Source organism: Pogona vitticeps, chromosome 2, assembly GCF_051106095.1.
Source record: "Pogona vitticeps strain Pit_001003342236 chromosome 2, PviZW2.1, whole genome shotgun sequence".
Lineage (NCBI taxonomy): Eukaryota > Metazoa > Chordata > Lepidosauria > Squamata > Agamidae > Pogona > Pogona vitticeps.
Genome location: NC_135784.1, coordinates 143,853,412 through 143,876,674, shown reverse-complemented (window position 1 = coordinate 143,876,674; position 23,263 = coordinate 143,853,412). Strand labels below are relative to the sequence as shown.

The following is a 23,263-nucleotide window of genomic DNA, read 5'->3' as shown; positions in this document are numbered from 1 at the left end:
GTTCTTCTCATTCTAGGGGACTGGAATGCTAAAGTAGGGAGCCAAGAGATAAAAGGAACAACAGGGAAGTTTGGCCTTGGAGTTCAGAATGAAGCAGGACAAAGGCTAATAGAGTTTTGTCAAGAGAATAAGCTGGTCATCACAAACACTCTTTTCCAACAACACAAGAGGCGACTCTATACATGGAAATCACCAGATGGGCAATATCGAAATCAGATTGATTATATTCTCTGCAGCCAAAGATGGAGAAGCTCTATACAGTCAGCAAAAACAAGACCTGGAGCTGATTGCGGTTCTGATCATCAGCTTCTCATAGCAAAATTCAAGCTTAGACTGAAGAGATTAGGAAAAACCACTGGGCCACTCAGGTATAATCTAAACCAAATCCCTTATGAATACACAGTGGAAGTAAAGAACAGATTTAAGGAACTAGATTTGGTGGACAGAGTGCCTGAAGAACTCTGGATAGAGGCTCGTAACATTGTCCAGGAGGCAGCAACGAAAACCATCCCAAAGAAAAGGAAATGCAAGAAAGCAAAGTGGCTGTCCAACGAGGTCTTAGAAATAGCAGAGAGGAGAAGGGAAGCAAAATGCAAGGGAGATAGGGAAAGTTACAGAAACTTGAATGCAGACTTCCAAAGAATAGCAAGGAGAGACAAGAGGGCCTTCTTAAATGAACAATGCAAAGAAATAGAAGAAGATAACAAAAAGGGAAAGACCAGAGATCTGTTCAGGAAAATTGGACATATTAGAGGAACATTTTGCGCAAAGATGAACATGATAAAAGACAAAAATGGGAAGGACCTAACAGAAGCAGAAGACGTCAAGACGAGGTGGCAAGAATACACAGAGGAATTATATCAGAAAGATTTGGATATCCCGGACAACCCAGACAATGTAGTTGCTGACCCTGAGCCAGACATCCTGGAGAGCGAAGTCAAGTGGGCCTTAGAAAGCCTGGCTAACAACAAGGCCAGTGGAGGTGATGGCATTCCAGTTGAACTATTTAAAATCTTGAAAGATGATGCTGTTAAGGTGCTACATTCAATATGCCAGCAAGTTTGGAAAACTCAACAGTGGCCAGAGGACTGGAAAAGATCAGTCTACATCCCAATCCCAAAGAAAGGCAGTGCCAAAGAATGCTCCAACTACCGTACAATTGCACTCATTTCGCACGCTAGCAAGGTTATGCTCAAAATCCTACAAGGTAGGCTTCAGCAGTATGTGGACCGAGAACTCCCAGAAGTACAAGCTGGATTCCGAAGAGGCAGAGGAACTCGAGACCAAATTGCTAACTTGCGCTGGATTATGGAGAAAGCCAGAGAGTTCCAGAAAAATATCTACTTCTGCTTCATTGACTATGCGAAAGCCTTTGACTGTGTGGACCACAGCAAACTATGGCAAGTTCTTAAAGAAATGGGAGTGCCTGACCACTTTATCTGTCTCCTGAGAAACCTATATGTGGGACAGGAAGCAACAGTTAGAACTGGTCATGGAACAACTGAGTGGTTCAAAATTGGGAAAGGAGTACGGCAAGGCTGTATATTGTCCCCCAGCTTATTTAACTTATATGCAGAATACATCATGCGGAAGGCTGGACTGGAAGAAACCCAAGCCGGAATTAAGATTGCCGGAAGAAATATCAACAACCTCCGATATGCAGATGATACCACTCTGATGGCAGAAAGTGAGGAGGAATTAAAGAACCTTGTAATGAGAGTGAAAGAGGAGAGTGCAAAAAACGGTCTGAAACTCAGCATCAAAAAAACTAAGATCATGGCCACTGGTCCCATCACCTCCTGGGAAATAGAAGGGGAAGATATGGAGGCAGTGTCAAATTTTATCTTCCTGGGCTCCATGATCACTGCAGATGGAGACAGCAGCCCTGAAATTAAAAGGCACCTTCTTCTTGGGAGGAAAGCGATGACAAATCTTGACAGCATCTTGAAAAGCAGAGACATCACCTTGCCAACAAAAGTCCAAATAGTCAAAGCTATGGTTTTTCCTGTCGTGATGTATGGAAGTGAGAGCTGGACCATAAAGAAAGCAGACCGCCGAAGAATTGATGCCTTTGAATTGTGGTGCTGGAGGAGGCTCTTGAGAATCCCCTGGACTGCAAGGAGAACAAATCTATCAGTTCTAAAGGAAATCAACCCTGAATGCTCACTTGAAGGACAGATCCTGAAGCTGAGGCTCCAGTACTTTGGCCATCTCATGAGAAGAAAAGAGTCCTTGGAAAAAACCTTGATGTTAGGAAGGTGTGATGGCAAGAGGAGAAGGGGACGACCGAGGATGAGATGGCTGGACAGTGTCTGCGAAGCAACCAACATGAACCTGACACAACTCCGGGAGGCAGTGGAAGACAGGAGGGCCTGGCGTGCTCTGGTCCATGGGGTCACGAAGAGTCGGACATGACTAAACGACTAAACACACAATACAAAAATAAAAAATAAAAACCAAGCAACAAGCCTAGAAATGTGCAGCCCACCAACTGTTTATTGCTTGTGTATTTTTCTGGCATCACACTGTTTTGCACTGTCTCTTGGTCCTCTCTCCACCATTTTAACTCTTCAGAAGCAGAGATGTCCACTCTAGGGCTCAGATATGACAGTCTTAGGAGCCTAGAATCCTTCAATTTTTTCCTTGATCCATTGTTTCTTCTTTCCAGCCCCTGTAGTCCATCTTTCCTATGGACCCCTCCTTCCTCAACTCTGACCCTTCTGCCCTGTTTGTTCCCTGTCTCCTGGGACCTCTTCTCGTCCTTGACCTGTCACATACAATTTACCCTTCCGTACTGCCAGAGTTAGACTTCAGTTCTGCCAAGCTGCCTCTTCTCACAGGTCAGAGAATGTGTCAGACTGAGCTTTATCCCCTGGCATGAACACTGGAATGGTCAGCAGTGACTGACTAATGTTAATGACAGAATTGTCACAATCAATAACATAACTGTCACTGTTAGTCCTTTCTGCATTTAGTTTTTCCTTGACTTCACTGTCCATAGTTCACCACTGACAGTATGTATGCCCAAAATACTCGGTAAAACGTCATGCAACTGGCGAAGTAAGTTATAGTTTCTGGTGCTATTTTATTAATTTTTAAGGTGCTACAGGGCCGTGTGTTGGTTCTGCTTCAGCAGTTCAACACAGCTGCCCTTTCCAGAAACTTGTTTAAGAATCTGCTGGAGTCAGATAATTCATTGCCACAAACTAATTTATAGATAGAGAGCCTAGAGACAAGCTGATGCCCCCTCCCCGCTGAAATTTGCTGCCTCAAGCATTCAGCCTTCCAGATTTAAAACTTCAGCCTCGGTTCATTTACGATAGAGACTGTGAAGCTCAAAAGATACTTTTACCTAGATACTATCAAAATCCATAATTCTCCAGCAGAATTTTTTTTATAAAAAGTCACAACATGGACCTGATATGGGAATGTTACATGAGAATGTTGCATCACTCTTCATCAGTGATGTCATAGTCACTGTCCAATTAATGTCTGTGACATTCGGGTAGCTACATTCCCCTTGGAATTTGCAAGATTAATTGGTTCGTTAGCTGGGAAGAAACAGTATTTTCAGTGCCAACAGAATGTAGTTTGAATTGTGGGAAAATACATTTTTAAAATAAAATTACTGTATTGGATGGAAACATTAGGAGTGATGCTTTGGGTATTTTATTTCCGCAGAGTTAAAAAAAATCAATGTAAGTTTATTACTTCGGATATATTGATCTCCAGTCACCATCCACCCTTGCATTAATTAGAAGTGACTGCTCTGGCCTTTGCAAGGTATGTATGTATATATGTACGTATGCATGCATGCATGTATGTATGTAGTACTAATAGGTATGAACTGCTTAGATAATTTCTAAGTAGTGTACAAGAACAGAAAGCATACACACAATATACAAATTACCATATAATAAATACAGTACTGTATATGATTAATGAAATAGATGGGAAGTTGCACTGTACAGGGAAAGTTTGCATGAACTGGTATGTTTTCAACATGTGTCTAAAACTAAAAGGTGTTAACCCACATCTGCTACACTTGAATGGCTGGCTTTCTGCTTTCTCAACAAGTGATATATAGTGTGGGAGGTGAATTGTGCATTCTGAATGACAATTTTAAAGTGATGCCAAATATGTGCCTTCTCTCTCCCATTGGAAGTGAGCAGCATGGAGATTGTCTATGTTTACGTGAAGAAACGCAGTGAATTTGGACGACAATGCAACTTTTCCGACAGAATGGCGGAGATCAATGTAGACATTCAGCCAGATCCAGTGTTGGCTATGAATTTTATTGAAAGAGACCCCATTGATACTGGAGTACAATGTGCCAGTGACATGTCAGAGCATGAGGTAATATGCTAGATGTCTTGCAGCATTGCCTTATAGAGTACATTAATTTTGTACTTTATTCCACTTCTTCAAAAGTTGTAACATTCTTCTGACAGTATTCCGCATTGCCTTTGTTTTCTGTATAACTTCTCAGCAAGCACAAATGAAATATATTTGTTTCATAAACTGATTGAGACTCCAATGGATTACTCTGTGGTACTGCAGATTTCCAATTTCTTCTATTTTTTGAGCTTGATTTATTTGTATATTTTTGCGATTTTATTGAAAAGCAAATATCTATTTCTGTTAGATAAATGGTTTTTCCTCTGTTGAGGAAAAAAAGAGTACATTAATTTTCTGCCTACTGGGAGAAATACCACTCACCTGTGTGAAATTTGCTTTAAGTATTGGTCTGAAGCCAACAATGAATTTTAAAACACCACCCAAACACTTCTGAAGGCAATTGAAGTTAGGTACTTGTAGAATCATAGAGTTGGAAGGAGCTTCAAGGGTCAGCTAGTCCAACACTCTGCAGTGCAGGAATTGCACAGCTAAAGCATTGCTGACAGAAACCCACAACTAAAGCATTCCAACCCGTTGTAAAAACATTCACGTTTAGGTGCAGCTCATTCCAATGTTGAACAGCTTTCCAGTGTCAAACTTGTTCTTAATATGTTGTTAAAACCTTGTGTTGTGAATACTTTGGTTTGAGTTCTGCTTTCCTAGAGCAACAGAAAACAACATTGCTCCATTTTTAAGGGGCAACTCTTCATATGAATTTGACCAAACTCCGGGAGGCAGTCGAAGACAGGAGAGCCTGGCATGCTCTGGTCCATTGGGTCACGAAGAGTTGGACACAACAACTAAACAACAATGACTTCACATACCTGATGATGGCCATCATCCTATCTCTCAAATGTTCCTTTACTTCAGGTAAACACAGAAAGGTTTGAAATGGAAACTCGAGGCATTAACCACGTAGAAGGTGGCTGGCCTAAAGATGTCAACCCACTGGAAATGGAACAGACCATTCGCTTCCGGAAAAAAGTGGAGAAAGATGAGAACTATATCAATGTCATTACACAGCTTGGCAGTGTAAGATTGTTCAAGATGCTTTCCTTGTTTTGAATCTGTCCTTGTAACATTTCAGAATTTGTTCTCTGGTTGTCTACTAACTGATTCTCTTGCTCACTTTGTAGCTGATGGATCATTGCATCAAACAGAATAATGCCATCAATATCTATGAAGAGTACTTTGAGGAAGAGGAGATGGCAGGAGTTACCGATGAGTCTCCTTCAGCAAAAACAATCAATGTCTTCAGGTAATACTTTAGCATCCAGGAGCCTCTTTGCTTTCAGGATTAGATTCTCGTCCAATCTGAGAGATAGTCTATGGTTTCGCTATTGTGGCTACTAGCACTGGCTACTGGCTTTGTGAACTAAGAGCAAAGCAAAGATCAATTGCTTCAGAAGGTGTTTCCCCAAAAGCACCATAATCATAATCAATTTTAAATTATCTCCATATTCTGCATCAGAAGAATAGGAATCTCTTTCCCATGTTGATTGGCAGCATCCATTTTTTATGTATGTTTTAAGTTACTTTCAGGTAGCATTCTTTGAGAGCTTCTGAAAATTAACCTACATGGAAGGCATTCCTAGCTGTCTTTAGTTGGTTCTTCAGAGTTGGGCGGATTTAGTGTAATGATTAATTTAGATTTCCCCAAGGTTGAACCTGATGTCTGATGGAAAGCGTGATGTTAGAAACCTTTGTCAACACCAAAGGTGTGCAAAGCAGATTGCAGTGCTGGGAGTGGCAAGAGGAAACAGGGTCTTCTACCCTCCTTCTATGGATGACTCTCCTTTTGTTCTCTTCTCTCTCTCTCTCTCAATCTCTTTCAATCTGAAGAGAAACCAGAAATTCTCACTTACATACATACACATACATATGTTGTTACATACAGCATTGATGTTACCTGTCTGTCATGGGTTTGGAGGGAAAGTTCCATCCTATGGGGAGTGGAAGGCGGGACATCAGGAGGAGGGGCTGTACTGTATATATATGTGGAGCTTGTGTGTGGAGAAGTTTAGAAGAAGGGAGAGCTGGAGGAAAGCTGAGAGAAGAAGCTTGAGTGGGAGTCTGTGTGTCAGACAGGGTAGTACTGTGTGTCAGTCAGTACCAACCTGATAGGTTCAGGTGTCTGTATGGTTAGCCAGAACTGATAGGTTCAGGGTCTGTGCTTCAAGTTAAGTGTTCTGTGTGAACCAAACTGTGTGTATGTATGATTGAGACTAAGCCACGTTACTGTATCTTATTCACTTGATCATTTTATTTTCCCTGTGTGTTGTTTAAATAAACCTTATTCCTTTATTTGTTTAAAAATCCATCCCTGGTCTGTGTGACTTCTTATAGGGAATGGTTGGTGGCAGCTTAGTGAAACTGTGGCATATCCCAGTAGGTCTGGGTTTGTCACATTGATTGGTGTCCAGCGTGTGGGATACGACTGGTCCAGTTGTCCAGTGGTCCAGCAAAGCCTTGGCAAGTGTGCCCAGAGCAAGGGGGGTCTAGTCAGGGAAAATCTGAGAGCGCGTAGGTAATCTTCTAGGCTTACCTCACGGGGAGGTACGCTAGTGGAAGAACGTGCCACCTCAGATTGGGGACTAGATTAGGGAGCTCTGAGGCAACCTGTTTTGGCGGGAAAAGGCTGAGGCAAAGCTGAGTGAAGTAGCAGTGATCTAGCCTGTCTGCTGAGAGGCCTAGCAGAGGGGGGTGGACTCTGGCTGGCAACAGTTGCAAGTTAGTGCTGAAGAACAGCAGCAATCTATAGAAGGCTGGTTCTGAGGCAAAAGAAAAAAAAGTGGTTGCTTTATTTTGAGGCTTGACTTTTGAAAGCAGCCTGTTTTGGGGGGGGATTATGCCCTTGACTCGAAGCCAAATGGCGGAAATGGGTGAAGTGAAAGACCCACAGGTGGACCAAGGTTCTGAGGATGAATTTGGCTCAGTGCAGGAGGACAGCACGGGAGAACAGAACCCAGAACTCAGGAAAATGCTCATAGCCCAACAGCATGAACTGAGGATGAGGCAATTTGAAATGGAGGAAAGATTAGAGAGAGAAAGAATGCAGGAAAGGGAGAGGCAAAGACAATTTGAATTGGAGAGAGAGAAAATGGCGTTTGAGTTAAGAAAATTGGAACTGATGAATCAGAATAATAATAACAATAGAGATTCTGAGGGAGGCCAATTGTCTAAAACTGACCTGAAGAAATTCCCTGTATACCACAAGGGAGATTGCCCTCAGGTGTTCTTTTCCCTCGTGGAAAGAGCGTTTGTGGACTTCTCAGTAAGGGAAACTGAGAAGATGACCATTATGCGATCTTTAATCAGTGGCAGCCTGGCAGAAGTCTATGCAGAGATGCCAGAGGAATTGCTAAAAGATTTCGCTGAGTTTAAAAAACTGGTGTTTGCCAGACATGGGATAAATGCGGAACAGCTGAGGCAGAGATTCAGGTCACTCACCAAGAAACCAGAGCAGACTTTTACCCAAGTGGGGGCCCAACTGGTGAGGCTGCTAGAGAAATGGCTGTCGCAGGAGGGGACAGAGACCTACCAGCAGCTCAAAGACCTGATAGCGCTGGAACAGTTTTATTCAGTCCTGCATGGGGAACTGAAGTTCCAGGTGAGGGAAAGGAAACCTAGATCTGTGGCAGAAGCGGCCGAGATCGCAGATTTTATTTCCCAAATAAGAAAGCCCTTAGGTGAGGGGAAATCTGTAGGAAAACCCAAGGAAACCTACAGCAAGTACTCTCAGGGACCAGGAAAAAACCAGCAAGTGGGAGGGGCCCATGGTGAAGGGAAGCCCTCAGACATGAAACAAAGACCTCAGATTTTGGAGGGAAAACCAAAACAAGATGAGAAAGACTCCAAGTACAGCAGAAAATGTTATTTCTGTCAAGGAAAGGGCCATCCAATCTCAGAGTGTGAGAAATTAAAGCAGCTAAAAGGAAATGTGCCTCATGATTTGAGTGGAACCAAGCCAAAAGCTGTGTTCTGTGTCCAGAAAGAGCAAAGCTCCTTGTCACTGAGGGAGCCTGTTGCCATGGCTACTCAATCTGGAACAGTTACATCTGCTGATCAGGCTGAGGAAAATGGTCCTCTTGTGGAGGTCAGGCGCTGCTTACTTGTGAGAACAGATTCTCAGTTGTTTGAAACAGCAGGGGTGGACGTAGGAATACTTGACCATCAGTATCAGGGGTTAAGGGATACTTGTTCCCAGGTGACCCTGTGCCATCCAGATATTATTACTAGGGAGTATATAATCCCGAATGAGTGCATAAAGGTGGCAGGGATTGAGGGACAGGTGATCTCACTGCCAGTGGCTGAGGTACCTATGAACTTTCAAGGCTGGAGGGGAGTTTGGCGGCTAGCGATTTCATCGACTTTGCCAGCAGCCGTGCTCGTGGGAAATGACCTGGCTGAACATGTGAAACGGGTGCTAGTGATTACACGCTCACAAGCCACCACGGGGACAGTTCAGGGGGGTACTGATGAGCCCGAGACGGAAGCAGGTGGGGGGAGTTCCGAAGCTGTGGTGGAAACCTTAACCACGGACAGCAGATTTGGCCAAGAGCAAAAGGCAGACGCCACTCTCCAAAAGTGTTTTGAACAGGTGACAGACGCCCAGCTAACACCTGAAACCCCAGTGAGATTTCGAGAGAAAAAGGGAATTTTATATAGAGAGACCCTGAGGAATATCTCAAAAGGGGGAGATGGGATCAGAAGTCAGTTAGTGGTACCTGAAAAGTATCGCCCCATGATCTTACAAAGGGGGCACTCTGACATGTTTGCTGCGCACTTAGGGGTGAACAAAACACAGCAGAGAATCACACAGAATTTTTACTGGCCTGAAATAGGGAAGCAGATCAGGGAGTTCTGTAAACAATGTGATGTGTGTCAGAGGCAGGGGAATAACCGGGACAGGACCAAAGCAAAGTTGTGCCCTTTGCCTGTGATTGACACTCCGTTCAAATGCATAGGGGTGGATATTGTGGGACCTTTGCCCAAGGCCACAAAGAGGGGGAACAGGTTCATTCTCACCATTGTGGACCATGCCACGAGGTACCCTGAAGCCATACCCTTGACTAACATTGAAACCAACACAGTGGCAGATGCCTTGGTGGGGTATATGTCCAGGATGGGATTTGCCTCAGAAATAATCACAGATTTGGGCGCGTCGTTTACATCGAAGCTCATGAAACGGTTATGGCAAATCTGTGGCATTAAACACAAGGAAACCACTGCCTATCACCCTGAAAGTAATGGGTTAACGGAGAAGTTCAATGGGACTATAATGCGCATGATTAGGGCTTACTTGGCAGAGAATCCAAACAATTGGGACCAAAAGCTGCAATCCCTTTTGTTTGCTTATCAATCAGTGCCACAAGCCAGTACCGGGTTCAGTCCGTTTGAACTTTTATTTGGGAGAAGGGTGAAAGGGCCCCTTGATTTGATCAAACAAAATTGGGAGCAGATCACCCAGGATGACCCACAAGACGTTGTGACATACATAGACACCTTGATGAATGACCTAAAGAGAAACCTAGAGCTAGCAGCAGAAAACCTGCAAGCTCAGAGGGTCAGACAGAAAACATGGTATGACCACAAAGCTAGAGAGAGGCACTTTGACCCAGGGGAGGAAGTGCTTTGGCCTAGGCCCTGCAAAGAAAACAAACTGCAGCTGGGTAGCCCAGAAATAAAAGACTTGGGTCACATAGTAGCGGGAGGAGTGATCAAACCCCTAGAGGCCAAGATAGAAGCAGTTCGTGATTGGCCTAGACCCAACACCAAGAAAAAGGTCAAATCATTTCTTGGGTTGGTGGGCTACTACAGAAAGTTCATCCCGAGGTTTAGCGAGATTGCAGCTCCGCTGACCGATCTGACGAGGAAGAAGACTGATGACCGCATCCCGTGGACCAGCGACTGTGAGGAGGCGTTCCAGAGGTTGAAGGAGGACCTCATCAACTATCCAGTGCTGCGTGCTCCAGACTTCGACCGGGAGTTCATCATCTACACCGATGCGTCTAACAGCGGGGTAGGAGCAGTTCTTTGCCAGGAGGATGAAAATGGTGACCAGCATCCAGTGTCCTACCTGAGTAGGAAACTCCAGAAAGGTGAGAGACATTTGGCAACCGTGGAAAAGGAGTGCCTGGCCATAGTCTACGCGATCCGGAAGGCCAAGCCTTACATCTGGGGAAGACATTTTATTCTGTGCACTGACCATTCACCACTGCAATGGTTAAAGACAATGAAAACCCACAATAGTAAACTTATGAGGTGGGCTTTAAACCTGCAAGACTATGACTTTGAAGTGAAGGTGGTCAGAGGGTCAGTGAACTGTGTTGCTGACGCCTTGTCAAGAAGACCTGAAGAATGAAGACGGCGAAAGAAACATGGACTATGTATATATTTTGGTGACCAAAGGTTAAATGTACCTGTTTTTTTTGAACTTGGTTTGTATGAATAAAGGTAACTTGATGTATTGTAAATGTTATTGTTTAAATGCCTAATAGAGTGTAAGTATAAGTAAGTATGGTATTGTATGTTATTATATGACTGTTTTTGTATGTTTTGGATCCAGGTTGTTTTTTGGAGAAAAGCACGTTAGCTTTCCCCCTACAAAACAACTTATAAAGAGGGGAGGTGTTACATACAGCACTGATGTTACCTGTCTGTCATGGGTTTGGAGGGAAAGTTCCATCCTATGGGGAGTGGAAGGCGGGACATCAGGAGGAGGGGCTGTACTGTATATATATGTGGAGCTTGTGTGTGGAGAAGTTTAGAAGAAGGGAGAGCTGGAGGAAAGCTGAGAGAAGAAGCTTGAGTGGGAGTCAGACAGGGTACTACTGTGTGTCAGTCAGTACCAACCTGATAGGTTCAGGTGTCTGTATGGTTAGCCAGAACTGATAGGTTCAGGGTCTGTGCTTCAAGTTAAGTGTTCTGTGTGAACCAAACTGTGTGTATGTATGATTGAGACTAAGCCACGTTACTGTATCTTATTCACTTGATCATTTTATTTTCCCTGTGTGTTGTTTAAATAAACCTTATTCCTTTATTTGTTTAAAAATCCATCCCTGGTCTGTGTGACTTCTTATAGGGAATGGTTGGTGGCAGCTTAGTGAAACTGTGGCATATCCCAGTAGGTGTGCAAAGCAGATTGCAGTGCTGGGAGTGGCAAGAGGAAACAGGGTCTTCTACCCTCCTTCTATGGATGACTCTCCTTTTGTTCTCTTCTCTCTCTCTCTCTCTCAATCTCTTTCAATCTGAAGAGAAACCAGAAATTCTCACTTACATACATACACATACATATGTGCACTGGTGTATATAAACACTGCTCAAGTAAGTGAACCAGTGCTCTGCCTCAGTCAGTATAAGGCAGCTTCATATTTTCAAAACCCGCAGTGTTGATGTCTATACACATACTAATGAAACAACAGTAACAGTGTTTGAAACAGTTGATCTGTAGACATTTGGACCTGAAAGTGTTTGCATAGTTTTTCACTTGTTAAAGGTATCGACAGAGCTTCCTTGAAATTACTTTGTAGTTGAAACAGATGTACGTGACATTCAGTTCTCAGTGCGATTTCATGGCTCGGCCTCTAGCATATAAGTTGACAACTGCCATTGTCTTTTGCTTTATCCAAAAGGGACCCAAATCCAATCAAAAGAACAGCCACTCATCTCTCCTGGCACCCTGACAGAAGCCGAAAGCTGGCAGTAGCATATTCCTGCCTGGAATTCCAGCGGTGTTTGGCAGACATGAGCTATGACTCATACATTTGGGATCTTGGTAAGGCGATAAAAGGCGGCATGACAGCCTAGGCATCATTTTACCAAAATGCAGCTCAAGTAGTGGCTGGTCTGTCCAAACTCATCTATGCTGCCATTTACATCCTACACCCCAAGGAAGATGCAGAAGGCTTCTGTTTCCTGATCTTGTCTTACTCACCTGCAGCCTTATATTAAACAGCTTGACTGAAGATGCTCAGTGCAGAGGAGAGAGCAGTTGATGGAATAGGGAAGGATCAGGACCTAGAGAAGGACTTTCTCTAACATCCAGAATCACCCAGCCAGTATGGCCAACAAACATGTTAGCTGAGGGAATCTGGAAGTTCTAGTCCAAAAAAATAGCTTTTTTACACTCTAGGAAGGATCATCAACCGGCTTTCTCTTCCGCCAACCCACTTGACTTCCATGCTCACTTCTGAGGCTGGAATGCATGTTCCTCTGCCTGCAACATGGAAACAGAGCCAGCTGGCAGAGGAAGGTTCATATGCTCCGTTCCTTCTCTGCCAGTTCCCTTTGTAGAAAGCAGTTTTAATAGCTTGCTAAGAGACTAGTGTGTTGTATTTGTATGCTGCTGCTTATTTTCAGGGCTGCTGTGATTTATTTCATCAGGCTAGTCTCACTATAAATTCTACCTCCTATTCTTCTGTTGTGCCCCACATTGTACCTGCATTATTCAGCTAAATTTGCCCCATATGCCAACAAAAGCGTATTCAATAGCAATAGACAATTAGAAATGTGATGATTTGGGGAGTTGGGGTGAAAACAAGGATGATTCAGGGAGAAATGTTTTTCCTATCTCTTCTCTAGACTTTGAGATTTTTTAAAAACATTTTTAAAAAGTATTATGAAATACTCTCTTTTAGAATAATGAATGAAGTATTTCAGGCAAGCTGTCCCCATGTCACTACTCCTACAAAATAACCGCAGGACTTGATTTTGCAAAAGAACTTTCAGTTGCTCTTCAGATATTTAGTTAAGAGCCTCTTCAGATATTTAGTTAAAATATGGTTTTGGATTCCACCAAGCAGATCCTTCCCACATCATAGCACCGAAGCCTTTATCCAGCACCACAAACTTTGACAACCTGTCCTTGCCTTCTTCAGATTTCTCCATTTTTGTGACATGTGAAAGCTTGTTTGCATTTAGAAATATATCAGTCATTGAATAAATGGATATGTTAAAAGATAGAAAAGCTTGTCTCAATGCAGACAGACCATTTATTTTTAGATGTTCAGGAAGATCATAAATAAGAATGGTTATGAAAAGTATAAACTACTGATATTTTAAAAAATGGTTAGATGCTGCTTCAAGAATTGGTTCTTGCGTGTCCTCATCACTACCTTTTTCTCAGCTCTTTTTCTGAAAATGAGTTCTTTCTGTGTCTGTGAGACAATGTAGAGAAAACATTGTTCAGAAAAATATTACAACATCTTCACTTAATGAGGAGTTCTGAAGAACCTGAGAGCTTATTTTATTTGTAACTTTTTACTAATCCAATAAAAGCAGTGCCAAACTACAGACTTTATCTCCAGGGACAACGTTGGCAGAGGGATGAGTGGCCTGGTATTATTGCATGATATTGTTATGATTCTTCATGACCTAGAGGGTGAATATGGGGGAGACATCATGGCCTTTCTTTCATTAGTAAAACTAATAAATGTTTGCCCCACACATTAAGAGTTACATAGTCTAGCAGGCACTATACCAAACGTTTTTTAAAAAATCTGTACCAGTCTTTGTGTCCTTTCCTTTTCTTAGAAATCCCCAACAAACCAGAAATGGCCTTCCGCCCCGCCTCGCCTCTCGTCTGCTTGGAATACAACCCCAAAGACTCACATATTTTGATTGGAGGGTGCTACAATGGCCAGATTGGTAAGCAGACAGATTGGTAAGCAGAAGTACATAACACATAGCAAAAGACATGGTGGGAGGGCTCATTGCATGCCTTACGTCCTGGTTAAAGTGAATCACTTTGCTTTGCTGGAGTACTGAAAAGGAGGTATAGGGTCTGTATAGTATGGATGCTATTTAGCATGTTCATTTAAACTGTGCTAACTCCAGTATTTTTTAAAAAAATTTTGAGGCTCCTAAAGTGTGTGTGATGTGTTTTATTTTCCTTTTTAAAAATGTAATTATTTTGTTTATCTAGAATAGTGCTGCATCAATAGTATTTTTTTTAAAAAAAATTAAATGGTAAAGTAGATGAAAATCGAGAAGTTTTCCATCATCGCTTTCAATACCACAGTGCACCAACTATGTCACAGGGTTGTCCCACCAGATAACATTGTCCACAGCTTTCTTTTGGTGTGAACTAACTATCTGCATGGGCTATAGAACAGGATAATCAGAAGCACTCCAAATTGCACCTAAAAACCACACACCTGTGCCAGAAAGGAGCACGACAGCTCTGAAAAGGGGCAGGATGGATCACACTAAGTCAAAACATGTATGGAGGCCATAGGGTGATTCAAACCAAACAGCTCCAAAAGCAATCCAGATACAGTAGCAAGCTGTATGCCTGTCTGGATGTGCTCAGAGTGATTGATGTAGCAATCAGGTAGCTTTGTAGCTCTAGGGAACCTGTGTAGAGTTGGAAGGGTTAGGGTGTATGGCCACTGCTATGAAGACTTGTACATAATTGTTCCACCACCACCCCCAAAAAACCCTGGTTAAAAGGAATGGGCTATTGTGTGCCGCAAGCCATGAGGTCCCAGTTTGCAAGCCCTGTTTATGCTGGGATTAATTTTCCACCTTCCTGTGCCTTTTGATTCAATTATACTTCCTTTTTTGTTTGGGTTGCTGTTTTCAGCAGCAATCAGATATGACAGGGTATGTGTTACAGGACTGTTATCAGGCCCGCTTAGGTGGTAGAAGGGACAGTGGATTTCACTTTGTCTTTCATGAGCCTTCCCAGGCGTATAGTAATAGCCAAGTGAATTGCATTCTGTCACTTCCAATTGCTTAATTATAATCGAACCATGGAGGGGGAAACCAATTTCCTGCTTCGTCTGCAAAAACCGCCCCTTCTGCCTATTGTAAAAAGAGAGGGAGCCCTTGATAATGGACCAGCTTTGATGTGGGTATAACGCATACGCCAGCATTTCTGCTTCTGCCCCAGATGTCCCGCGACTTCCTTCCCCCCCCTTTAGAAAGGCAACAATTACTTCGAAATAAGAATTATCTCCATTGTCATTTCAAGTTACTCCATTCCTGCCAGCCTTGAGAGATTTGATCGCATTCTGTTTGCATGGTTTTTAGATACGCATTCCGCACTCCTTAAAACAGGAGTGAGGGCATAACTTCAGGACGTTCAAGAGCCAGTTTATTTGTCCAGAGGACTCTCCAGGGGCTGCACAGTCAGAATGCCAAAAGGGCAAAAAAATGAAACCAGAAATGGCCAGACATCCGCTTCCATAGCTTTAAAAAATTATATTTGGGGTATTAAATGATGTAGGAGGCTGTGAACTGTTTAAAAAGTCAACTGCTCCTCCTGAAGGCTTCCAGGAGATGCAATTCATGTTTTCTGCCAGAAGGAGAGGAGATCATCACAGAGCCAAGGGGTGCAAAGTGCTTGGGGGGGGGGAGGCCTTCATGTGACACACCCCCTCCGGCGGGCCATAGTCTGCCCATCTGTGCCCTAAAATAATGCACGAAGTTGCACAGTCACATGTGGTGGGCTAAGCCTTCCCCTGCTGCGAATGTATATAAGCTGTAACACTGCCACCAATAATACCTGTTCTCTGCAGATATTATTATAAAATATTCTGAATAGAATTTATCAGATTGTGTCCAGCAATACAACACATAAAACTCTTTGGATCATTGTTTCCCAATCTTGGGACCCCAGGTATTTTTGGACTACAAGTCTCAGAAATCCTGGCCAGCACAACTAGTGTTGAAAGCTTCTAGGAGTTTTAGTCCAAGAACATTTTGGGGCCCAAGGTTAGGACTCACTGCTTTAAACCACTGGTTCTTAACCTTGGGTTACTCAGGAGTTTTGGACTGCAACTCCCAGAAGCCTTCACCACCAGCTGTCCTGACTGGGGTTTCTGGGAGTTGCAGTTCAAAAGCATCCGAGTAACAAAGGTTAAGAACCACTGCTTTAAACTATCCTAGTGGCTTGATAGCAGATCATAACATGAATGTGGGGGATCAGCAGCAAGGCAGCATCAAAGGAAGTGGGACTGTTGGGCTCAGATCGAACTGTATAGGATTGGGAGGCCAGTGTGGACACTGGCACCAAAACAACACAGGGGCTTTGTGTGGTCACCTAAACCAAATGCAGTCACAAAAGGGACTGAGAATCAAACTGGTGCCAATGTGGTTGTACCCATAGTATTAAAGGTGCCACAAGATCTTTGCCTTGTTTTTCATGTAACTAAAACACAGCGGCATGGCTGCTATTCAGAAAAACATGAGGAAAGAGTCAATGGCAGCTTTCATGTGGAAGAGACTCAAAAAGGTGACAGCAAGCTTAAAGAAAGAGGAAGCTATAATAGCATTGGTGGTCCTTGTCCGCTATCTTTTGCTATCCCTCAGCTTACTGGGATACCCGTAAAGGTGGGCTGCCAGTGGAACTGACCACCGTGGAGCTTGGTCACCGTGATCCGGTGTATAATGTGATCTGGCTACAGTCAAAAACTGGAACTGATTGCTTCTCTGGCTCTACAGATGGGCAGGTAAGGACCACGCTGGATGCCCATTGTGACAGATAATGCTAAGAAAATGGATAGACTTCATGTAGAAGATGGTGGTGCAAGAACTCCCATCAGAGGTGGGCAAAGTGCAACTCATGAGTCTCATACAGTCTCAAGGCTGTTCTGTAGGCTCTCTGGGCCTCCATCAGATCATCACTTCAGTTTGTTTGTTTTTAAAAAAACAGTTTGTGTGTGTGTGCAGAATTAAAATAGGCTTTTCTGCTCATAGATGCATACAGGAGAAGCTTTTCTGCACTCAGAGAGTGAGAGATTCCTCCAACCCGCAACCACCAATTAAAAAAAAAGTAATGAAAACCAGAAATGGATGACCAGTCACTTCCTGTTCTGATTCCCCTCCTCCCTCAATTTTTGCCCATTTGGGTCCATTTCCATGTGATTATCAGCATCTCATGGGTTGTAAACTGGCTTTTGGAAGCCACCCATAATGTAGCGCCTCACCCCAAAAAAGAAAGGAAAAAAACAGTGGCAGTAATGTGCATTTCTCTTTGCTAGGTCATGTGGTGGGACATTCGTAAACTATCCGAACCAACTGAGACATTGGTGATGGACATCAGTAGGAAAAGCATCTTGGAAAATGCTCTAGGAGCCATTTCACTGGAATTTGAACCAACCATGGTGAGTCTTTTGTTGTTTCATTCCAGGAGGGAAGGTTGGGTATGAGGATCCACAGAAATAGAGCAGATTCACAGTTCCACAACAGAGCAGTGACTTCTGTTGGGGTCACCTATAAATTCACAAAAATGCACACGTTTCAAGTTATTGAGAACTCTTCATTGTGCCAGACGGCAAAAACTGGGCTGAGGAAAAAAGCATAGCAGTCCAAAAATTGTTGGCTGGATATTTTTAGTCATAGGTGTCTGCAGTCAAATGCAGTCTCAAGTTGGGAGAGTATGACTTGCAGTGGTTCTTAACCTTTATTACTCGGATGTTTTTGAACTGCAACTCCCAGAAACCCCAGCCAGCACAGTTGGTGGTGAAGGCTTCTGGGAGTTGCAGTCCAAAACTCCTGAGTAACCCAAGGTTAAGAACCAGTGCTTTTTAGAGAATGCTTCGCTGCTTGGTCATATTTCCTGGCTTCTTCATGTTTCAGAATGAATCAAAATTTGTTCTGAGTTCCTGTAATAATATGGGGATAGGTGATTAAAGGAGAAAGGATGTATCAACCAGAATGAAAACAAATCTGTTAAGGAGAGTACATGATAGTGAAGTGGCAATATATACATTTGCACAGAGTAACAGATTTTGAAATAAGGACTTATGTCTAGCTCAGGATAGAGAACCATGTTAAAACCGTGTAGAATTTTCATGATACATAACACAGAACCTCTTTATTAGAATATTTTCCTCCAGACTAGCAATTTTGAGTACTACTGGGGAACAAACTCAGCTTTGGGGCATGTAACATATGTAGCAACAGAAAAGCTGCTGCAAGGGGAACAGTAATATTTTTATAATTCAAGTGTCATGCATGCCTGAGTGTTTTCATGTCTGTTTCAGGCATGAAATATTACTGCTCACACTAGAGTACCACTTCTAAGTAGTACCCTAGATTTTGGAGGAGGGGGAGCTAAATGTTATTGGGACCCAGAGATCCACAGTGCTCTGGCCCAGGCAGCAATTCCCATTACATATTTATATGGAAAATAACGGAAGATAAGCTGCATATATACAGGGTGAGAGATTATGGTCTCAGGGGAGGGAATTTACATATTCAGAGTGGTCCTGGGAGCATAATGCTTGGGCTCAGCTTCTAAGTACATGTGAGATTCCTGAGACGTCAGCGTCCAATTTATAAAAAGGAGAGATAACAGCTAATGAAGAACTTCGCAGCACTGAGCAGTCTCGGTGGATAATGCTCGCCCTCTAAATGCTTACCCTCTAACTTTTCCTCATTCTAAGAACGAGGAAAAGTTGACCAGAAGATACTGGGAGTCCATAGATATGTTTCAATTTCTAATATTCTTTTCTTATACAGTACGAGCAATCTAACATGCCTTGTAATAAACTGAACTGAACATACAGTATGCTACTAGTCCTCAAATTCAGCTGGACACCACTGACTTTCATATAGAATTCAGCCCTTCTGGCAGGCCCACCTCCATAAATTTCTTCTTAGGCCCTGGGATTGCTAAGCCTCATGAATATATTTCCTCCCTCTAAGTAGAACTTCGTATAATAAAATTACCCACTTTCTTTCCTTTCAATCTCACTACAAAGCCTGGAGCCAGTATTGTCACACTCAGGCAAAAATAATAGACACCCATGCCTTGTAAATGTGATAAATTTATTGCGGAATCATGCAGCTTGAAAGGCTATTGTACGACTCACCTCCATTTTAGACAGGACACATTGTCTAAGGCTGTATTGATTCTTCGACTTCTAAAATGGCTGCCATTTTTTCAATTTGTAAAGGCCTAATCTCTCCAGCCAGCAGGGATTGAAACTTGATCAAGCGTATTTTATCTCTTCTCTTTGTTGCTTGGCCTTACAAAGCCCCTAATCACTGAGATGGCAGGTTTTCTGAGGGGCAGCAGGGAGGCTAATTTGATAAGTACCTCACACATCCTGCTTTTGTATGCCCATGCAGGCAGGGATGGTCACCACCATGCAAACCTAACTTCCAATCATCTGTAAAGATAGAAAGCTTGCAAAGCCTGGAGAATGAAAGATTCTCTTTGTTACTGGGAAGATGTTATTGTCCTCCAAACTCCTGCTCCTGAATTGAAGTGAGTTGGGGTGGAAGGCAGAAGGAAGAACCACCCTCGTTTTGCTGTTTGTCTGGTACACAGCTCCATCACCAAGGTCGAAAGTCAGGAATTGGATCAGCTTTTAAGCCAGGATCCAAAGTTTCGGTGGTAGTTCTGCTGCTTCAGATCTAGCACAGCATGGCTTGGTGATCATCAGATCTCTACAGCCTAGCTCAGAGACAGGGAGGAAAATAGATTAAGTAGAGAAGGACTGGCCTCGTAAAGGACCTGTTAAAGAGCACAAGGCCTTTCCAACAGTCTTTGGAATATAAAATCTGGCAAATATGCCTGGATACTGGTTAGAAGGGTTAGTGGCATCACAACAGTGGCAGCAGCAAAGAAAGCTTCCTTCACTGTTGCTGCTGCACCTGAAGTGCAATGCCTGAATGAGTTTTCTCAAAGGGCAATCAATGGGGCTGCTCAAAGCTATCCTGGGACTAGGATCAGTTGACCAGATAGTGAAGTGGCACAAAAAATTAGGGTCAGATGATGCCACTCCTGAAAGCATCACACTAATTTTGGCTCCAGAAGTTACACCATTTGTGCAGCGACACAGCAAGATTGTGTGTAGCCACAAAAGGATTTTGTGTAACTACACAAAAGGATCTTTCTGCAAATGGTTATTTCTGTATACTTCTTATGGGGATGCTGCACTGCTGCGTTTAGGCTAAAGGCTAACTCAGCTATGGTGCATAGGTTGAAAATTTCCAGATTTTAATAGTCTGTAAATTCCTACTTGTTCACCACTTGATGGCCATCAAGAGTAACAAATCTGTTTTCTCTGACTAAAGCCCTAGTTAACTGTATGCCTGCTGAATTCCATGTTTGGGCTCTGCAGCTGTCACTAAACTTTACAACAGAATTTATAAAAACTGTTCCTCCATTATCACTTCTTTTTCCACTCCATGCACACTATGGGCTGCAGATGGCTTTAATTAGTGTGTGGGATGGAAGGGGGGGTTGTCCCTTCATTTGGATTTTCATTGTCTTGTGAAAGAAGTACCAACACACGACAGTGGTGTTCTATTGTGTTTCCACAGCCAACCAAGTTCATGGTGGGAACAGAGCAAGGAATCGTGATTTCTTGCAACCGCAAGGCCAAGACTCCTGCTGAAAAAATTGTCTGCACATTCAGTGGCCACCATGGGCCCATCTATTCTCTGTCTAGGAATCCTTTCTATCCCAAGAACTTTTTGACAGTGGGGGACTGGACTGCCCGCATCTGGTCAGAAGAGAGCAGAGAGTCATCAATCATGTGGACTAAGTAGGTAACACAAACTTAAAGCCTTTTATTAGTATGATAAAAAACAACAACAAGAGAGCTGTGTGGTTCTTAGTATGAGTATTCATATTGAATTGCCAAGACAAGCTACTGACAATAGCACAAGAGGTCTTCATACTACTGCCTGTGTGATGTAAGGAAGCTTTAGTGTGGTCAGGATTAGTCCTGCCTGAGAGTTTGCAAGTGTCTGTTTTGGGGGGAGGGGCAAGGGGGGTTACTATCTATCTTGATGAAGGAGACCAGTCAAGTTGTGATTTGAACAGGGAAAGAAAAAGATTCTTTGGATTCAACAGTCTTAATTGAAGTAGAATTTTCATGTCTTCTAAGACTTGTGAGAAGAAATATGCATCACCTCAAGAATGCATACATTTACAAAGAGAAATAAAGTGTTCACAAAGCCATATGCATGTCCGGTTTCACTGTGGGTGGGAAGTACTGTAAAACATCTACATCTTACAACAAGGTTAGGAAAAAAAGGCAAGTGGGATTTAGAGGAACACAGTGAAAGCAAAACACAAACATTTACTCCTCCCCAGGTTTGAACAATCCAGTGTTTTCTCACCCTTTCTTCATTTGACTGCCACCTTGACAAGCTTGTTGTGTGGTTTGTTGGGAAAAGGTGCTTTTTAACCAATCACTTGGCTGAAAACACCCTGCAGCTGAATGCTAACTCATTATAAGGGAGAGGCTCCCTAATGTATAATGCACAAGGCAGACTCTAGCCGGGAGAAAAATTGTCTGCCTGTGGAGTTTTTTTTTTCCCTTTTGCCCTTAAGGCCATAATCCATTTCTTTCCTGTCAACAACAAACCTTAAGAGCACAGCCCAGGGAATACCACACAGACCAAACCATGTTGGATGTCTTGGGCTGGAGAGAGTTGCAGAAGGACAAAGTGAACAGCAGAGATGAAAAAGGGGTTGTATTGTGTAAGGACAGGAGGTTGGTACATGCAGGAGGTTCCATGTTGAGTCCCTGGCACTCACCAGATAGCGCTCAGAAAAACTCCTGTGCAAACCTCTGGAAATCGACCAATTTAGGCAGTACTGAGGAAAATGAGACCAATGATCTGATCTAGAAGAGCACTTTCAAAATGAAGGGGAGCAGCCCCAATAAATGTAAAAGTGCTCTAGACCAGGTTTCTGATAAGAGCTGTCACAAAGCAGATTATGTGCAAAACGTTGTGTTTGGGGGCAGATACCATATGGCGTACCTCACGGATGGGTGCTGGAGCACTACTCGGCCAGCTGTTTTCTTCACCACCAAGATGGATGGCACCCTTGATGTCTGGGACTTTCTCTTCAAACAGAACAACCCTACACTCAGCTTAAAGGTGATTTCAGGGGTTTCTAGGCTGAAATGCATCCCTTTTTTAGAATTCTATATACCAGCCTTTTTTTTTTTCTTCTAGGGGTCCCACTCTCAAAGAGGAGCTGTATTGGAAGATATTTTGAGTCACTTCTTGTGGTCTTTGCAGATGGTCTGAGCTGCTAACCCTAACCCTTCCCCAAATTTGGTGCCCTTCAGAGTTGGACTGCAACTTTCAGAATCCCACCAGCATGGCCAGGAGTTATGCTGGTTGAGGAAGGTGACACCTCTGGAGACACCAGATTGTGGAAAGGCTGCGGCAAGTAGATTCTAATGCCAGTACCACATCCTCTGAGCACATTTATGTTTGACATGATAGAAATGCTTGTTTTGGATATTTTTGTTTCTTTTGTAGCAATTTCCTCTATTTAAGGAGTGGATGTGAATTATGATGGAGGTGACAGTATTTTAATAAAATCCAGGAAAAGAAACCATCTATTCTAATGTCCGTTCATTCTCTGTGATGCTGAATGTAATACCCCTGACCTCCTAGCTAGGCTTGGCTTTGAAATCTCTTGAAAGAATTGCTGTTACTATGAACCACCAAGCCCTTTTGACTTATGGCAACTTTATGAACTCATTACCTCTAAAAGGTCCTGTCATTAACATCCTGTTCAGGTCTTGCAAACTCAGGGCCATGGTGTCCTTTATTGACTCAATTCATCTTGCATTCACTTTTTTAAAGATTTCTTTTTACTACCTTCAGGTATTCCAGTGACTCTTGTTTTCTCATTATATGTCCCAAGTATGATAACATCAGTTTAGACATTTTAGCTTCTATTGAGAATTCTGACTTGATTGCATTTAGAATCCATTTCCTTTTCTGCACCTTTTTCTTCCAGTTATATAGAGTAGACCATTTGATTTCTATATTGGCCATTCAGTAATGGCCATGTATACAATTGTTGGTTAGGTTGTGTGAAGCATGCATTTGCAATAAACAAATTGCTAGCTTCATCTAATTCCTGCTTCCTTTT

The 23,263-nt window shown here is 42.9% G+C and overlaps 1 protein-coding gene across 2 annotated transcripts in view; it reads left to right on the top strand.

Moving 5' to 3' along the window:
• The window catches only part of DNAI2 (dynein axonemal intermediate chain 2), a 32,573-nt gene that overhangs the window by 1,725 nt on the left and 7,585 nt on the right, over window positions 1-23,263 (top strand). The window contains exons 2-11 of one of the 2 annotated variants that reach the window (XM_020813149.3): window positions 3,682-3,783; window positions 4,166-4,356; window positions 5,269-5,430; window positions 5,535-5,656; window positions 12,033-12,175; window positions 13,933-14,046; window positions 16,714-16,853; window positions 17,385-17,507; window positions 20,680-20,903; window positions 22,116-22,251. In XM_020813149.3, coding sequence (XP_020668808.3) covers window positions 4,174-4,356; window positions 5,269-5,430; window positions 5,535-5,656; window positions 12,033-12,175; window positions 13,933-14,046; window positions 16,714-16,853; window positions 17,385-17,507; window positions 20,680-20,903; window positions 22,116-22,251 — 1,347 coding nt within the window. In that variant the 5' untranslated portion in view covers window positions 3,682-3,783; window positions 4,166-4,173. Of the gene's footprint in view, window positions 1-3,681; window positions 3,784-4,165; window positions 4,357-5,094; window positions 5,431-5,534; window positions 5,657-12,032; window positions 12,176-13,932; window positions 14,047-16,713; window positions 16,854-17,384; window positions 17,508-20,679; window positions 20,904-22,115; window positions 22,252-23,263 lie in introns of both variants that reach the window. The other variant, XM_078384313.1, reaches the window with a different exon arrangement.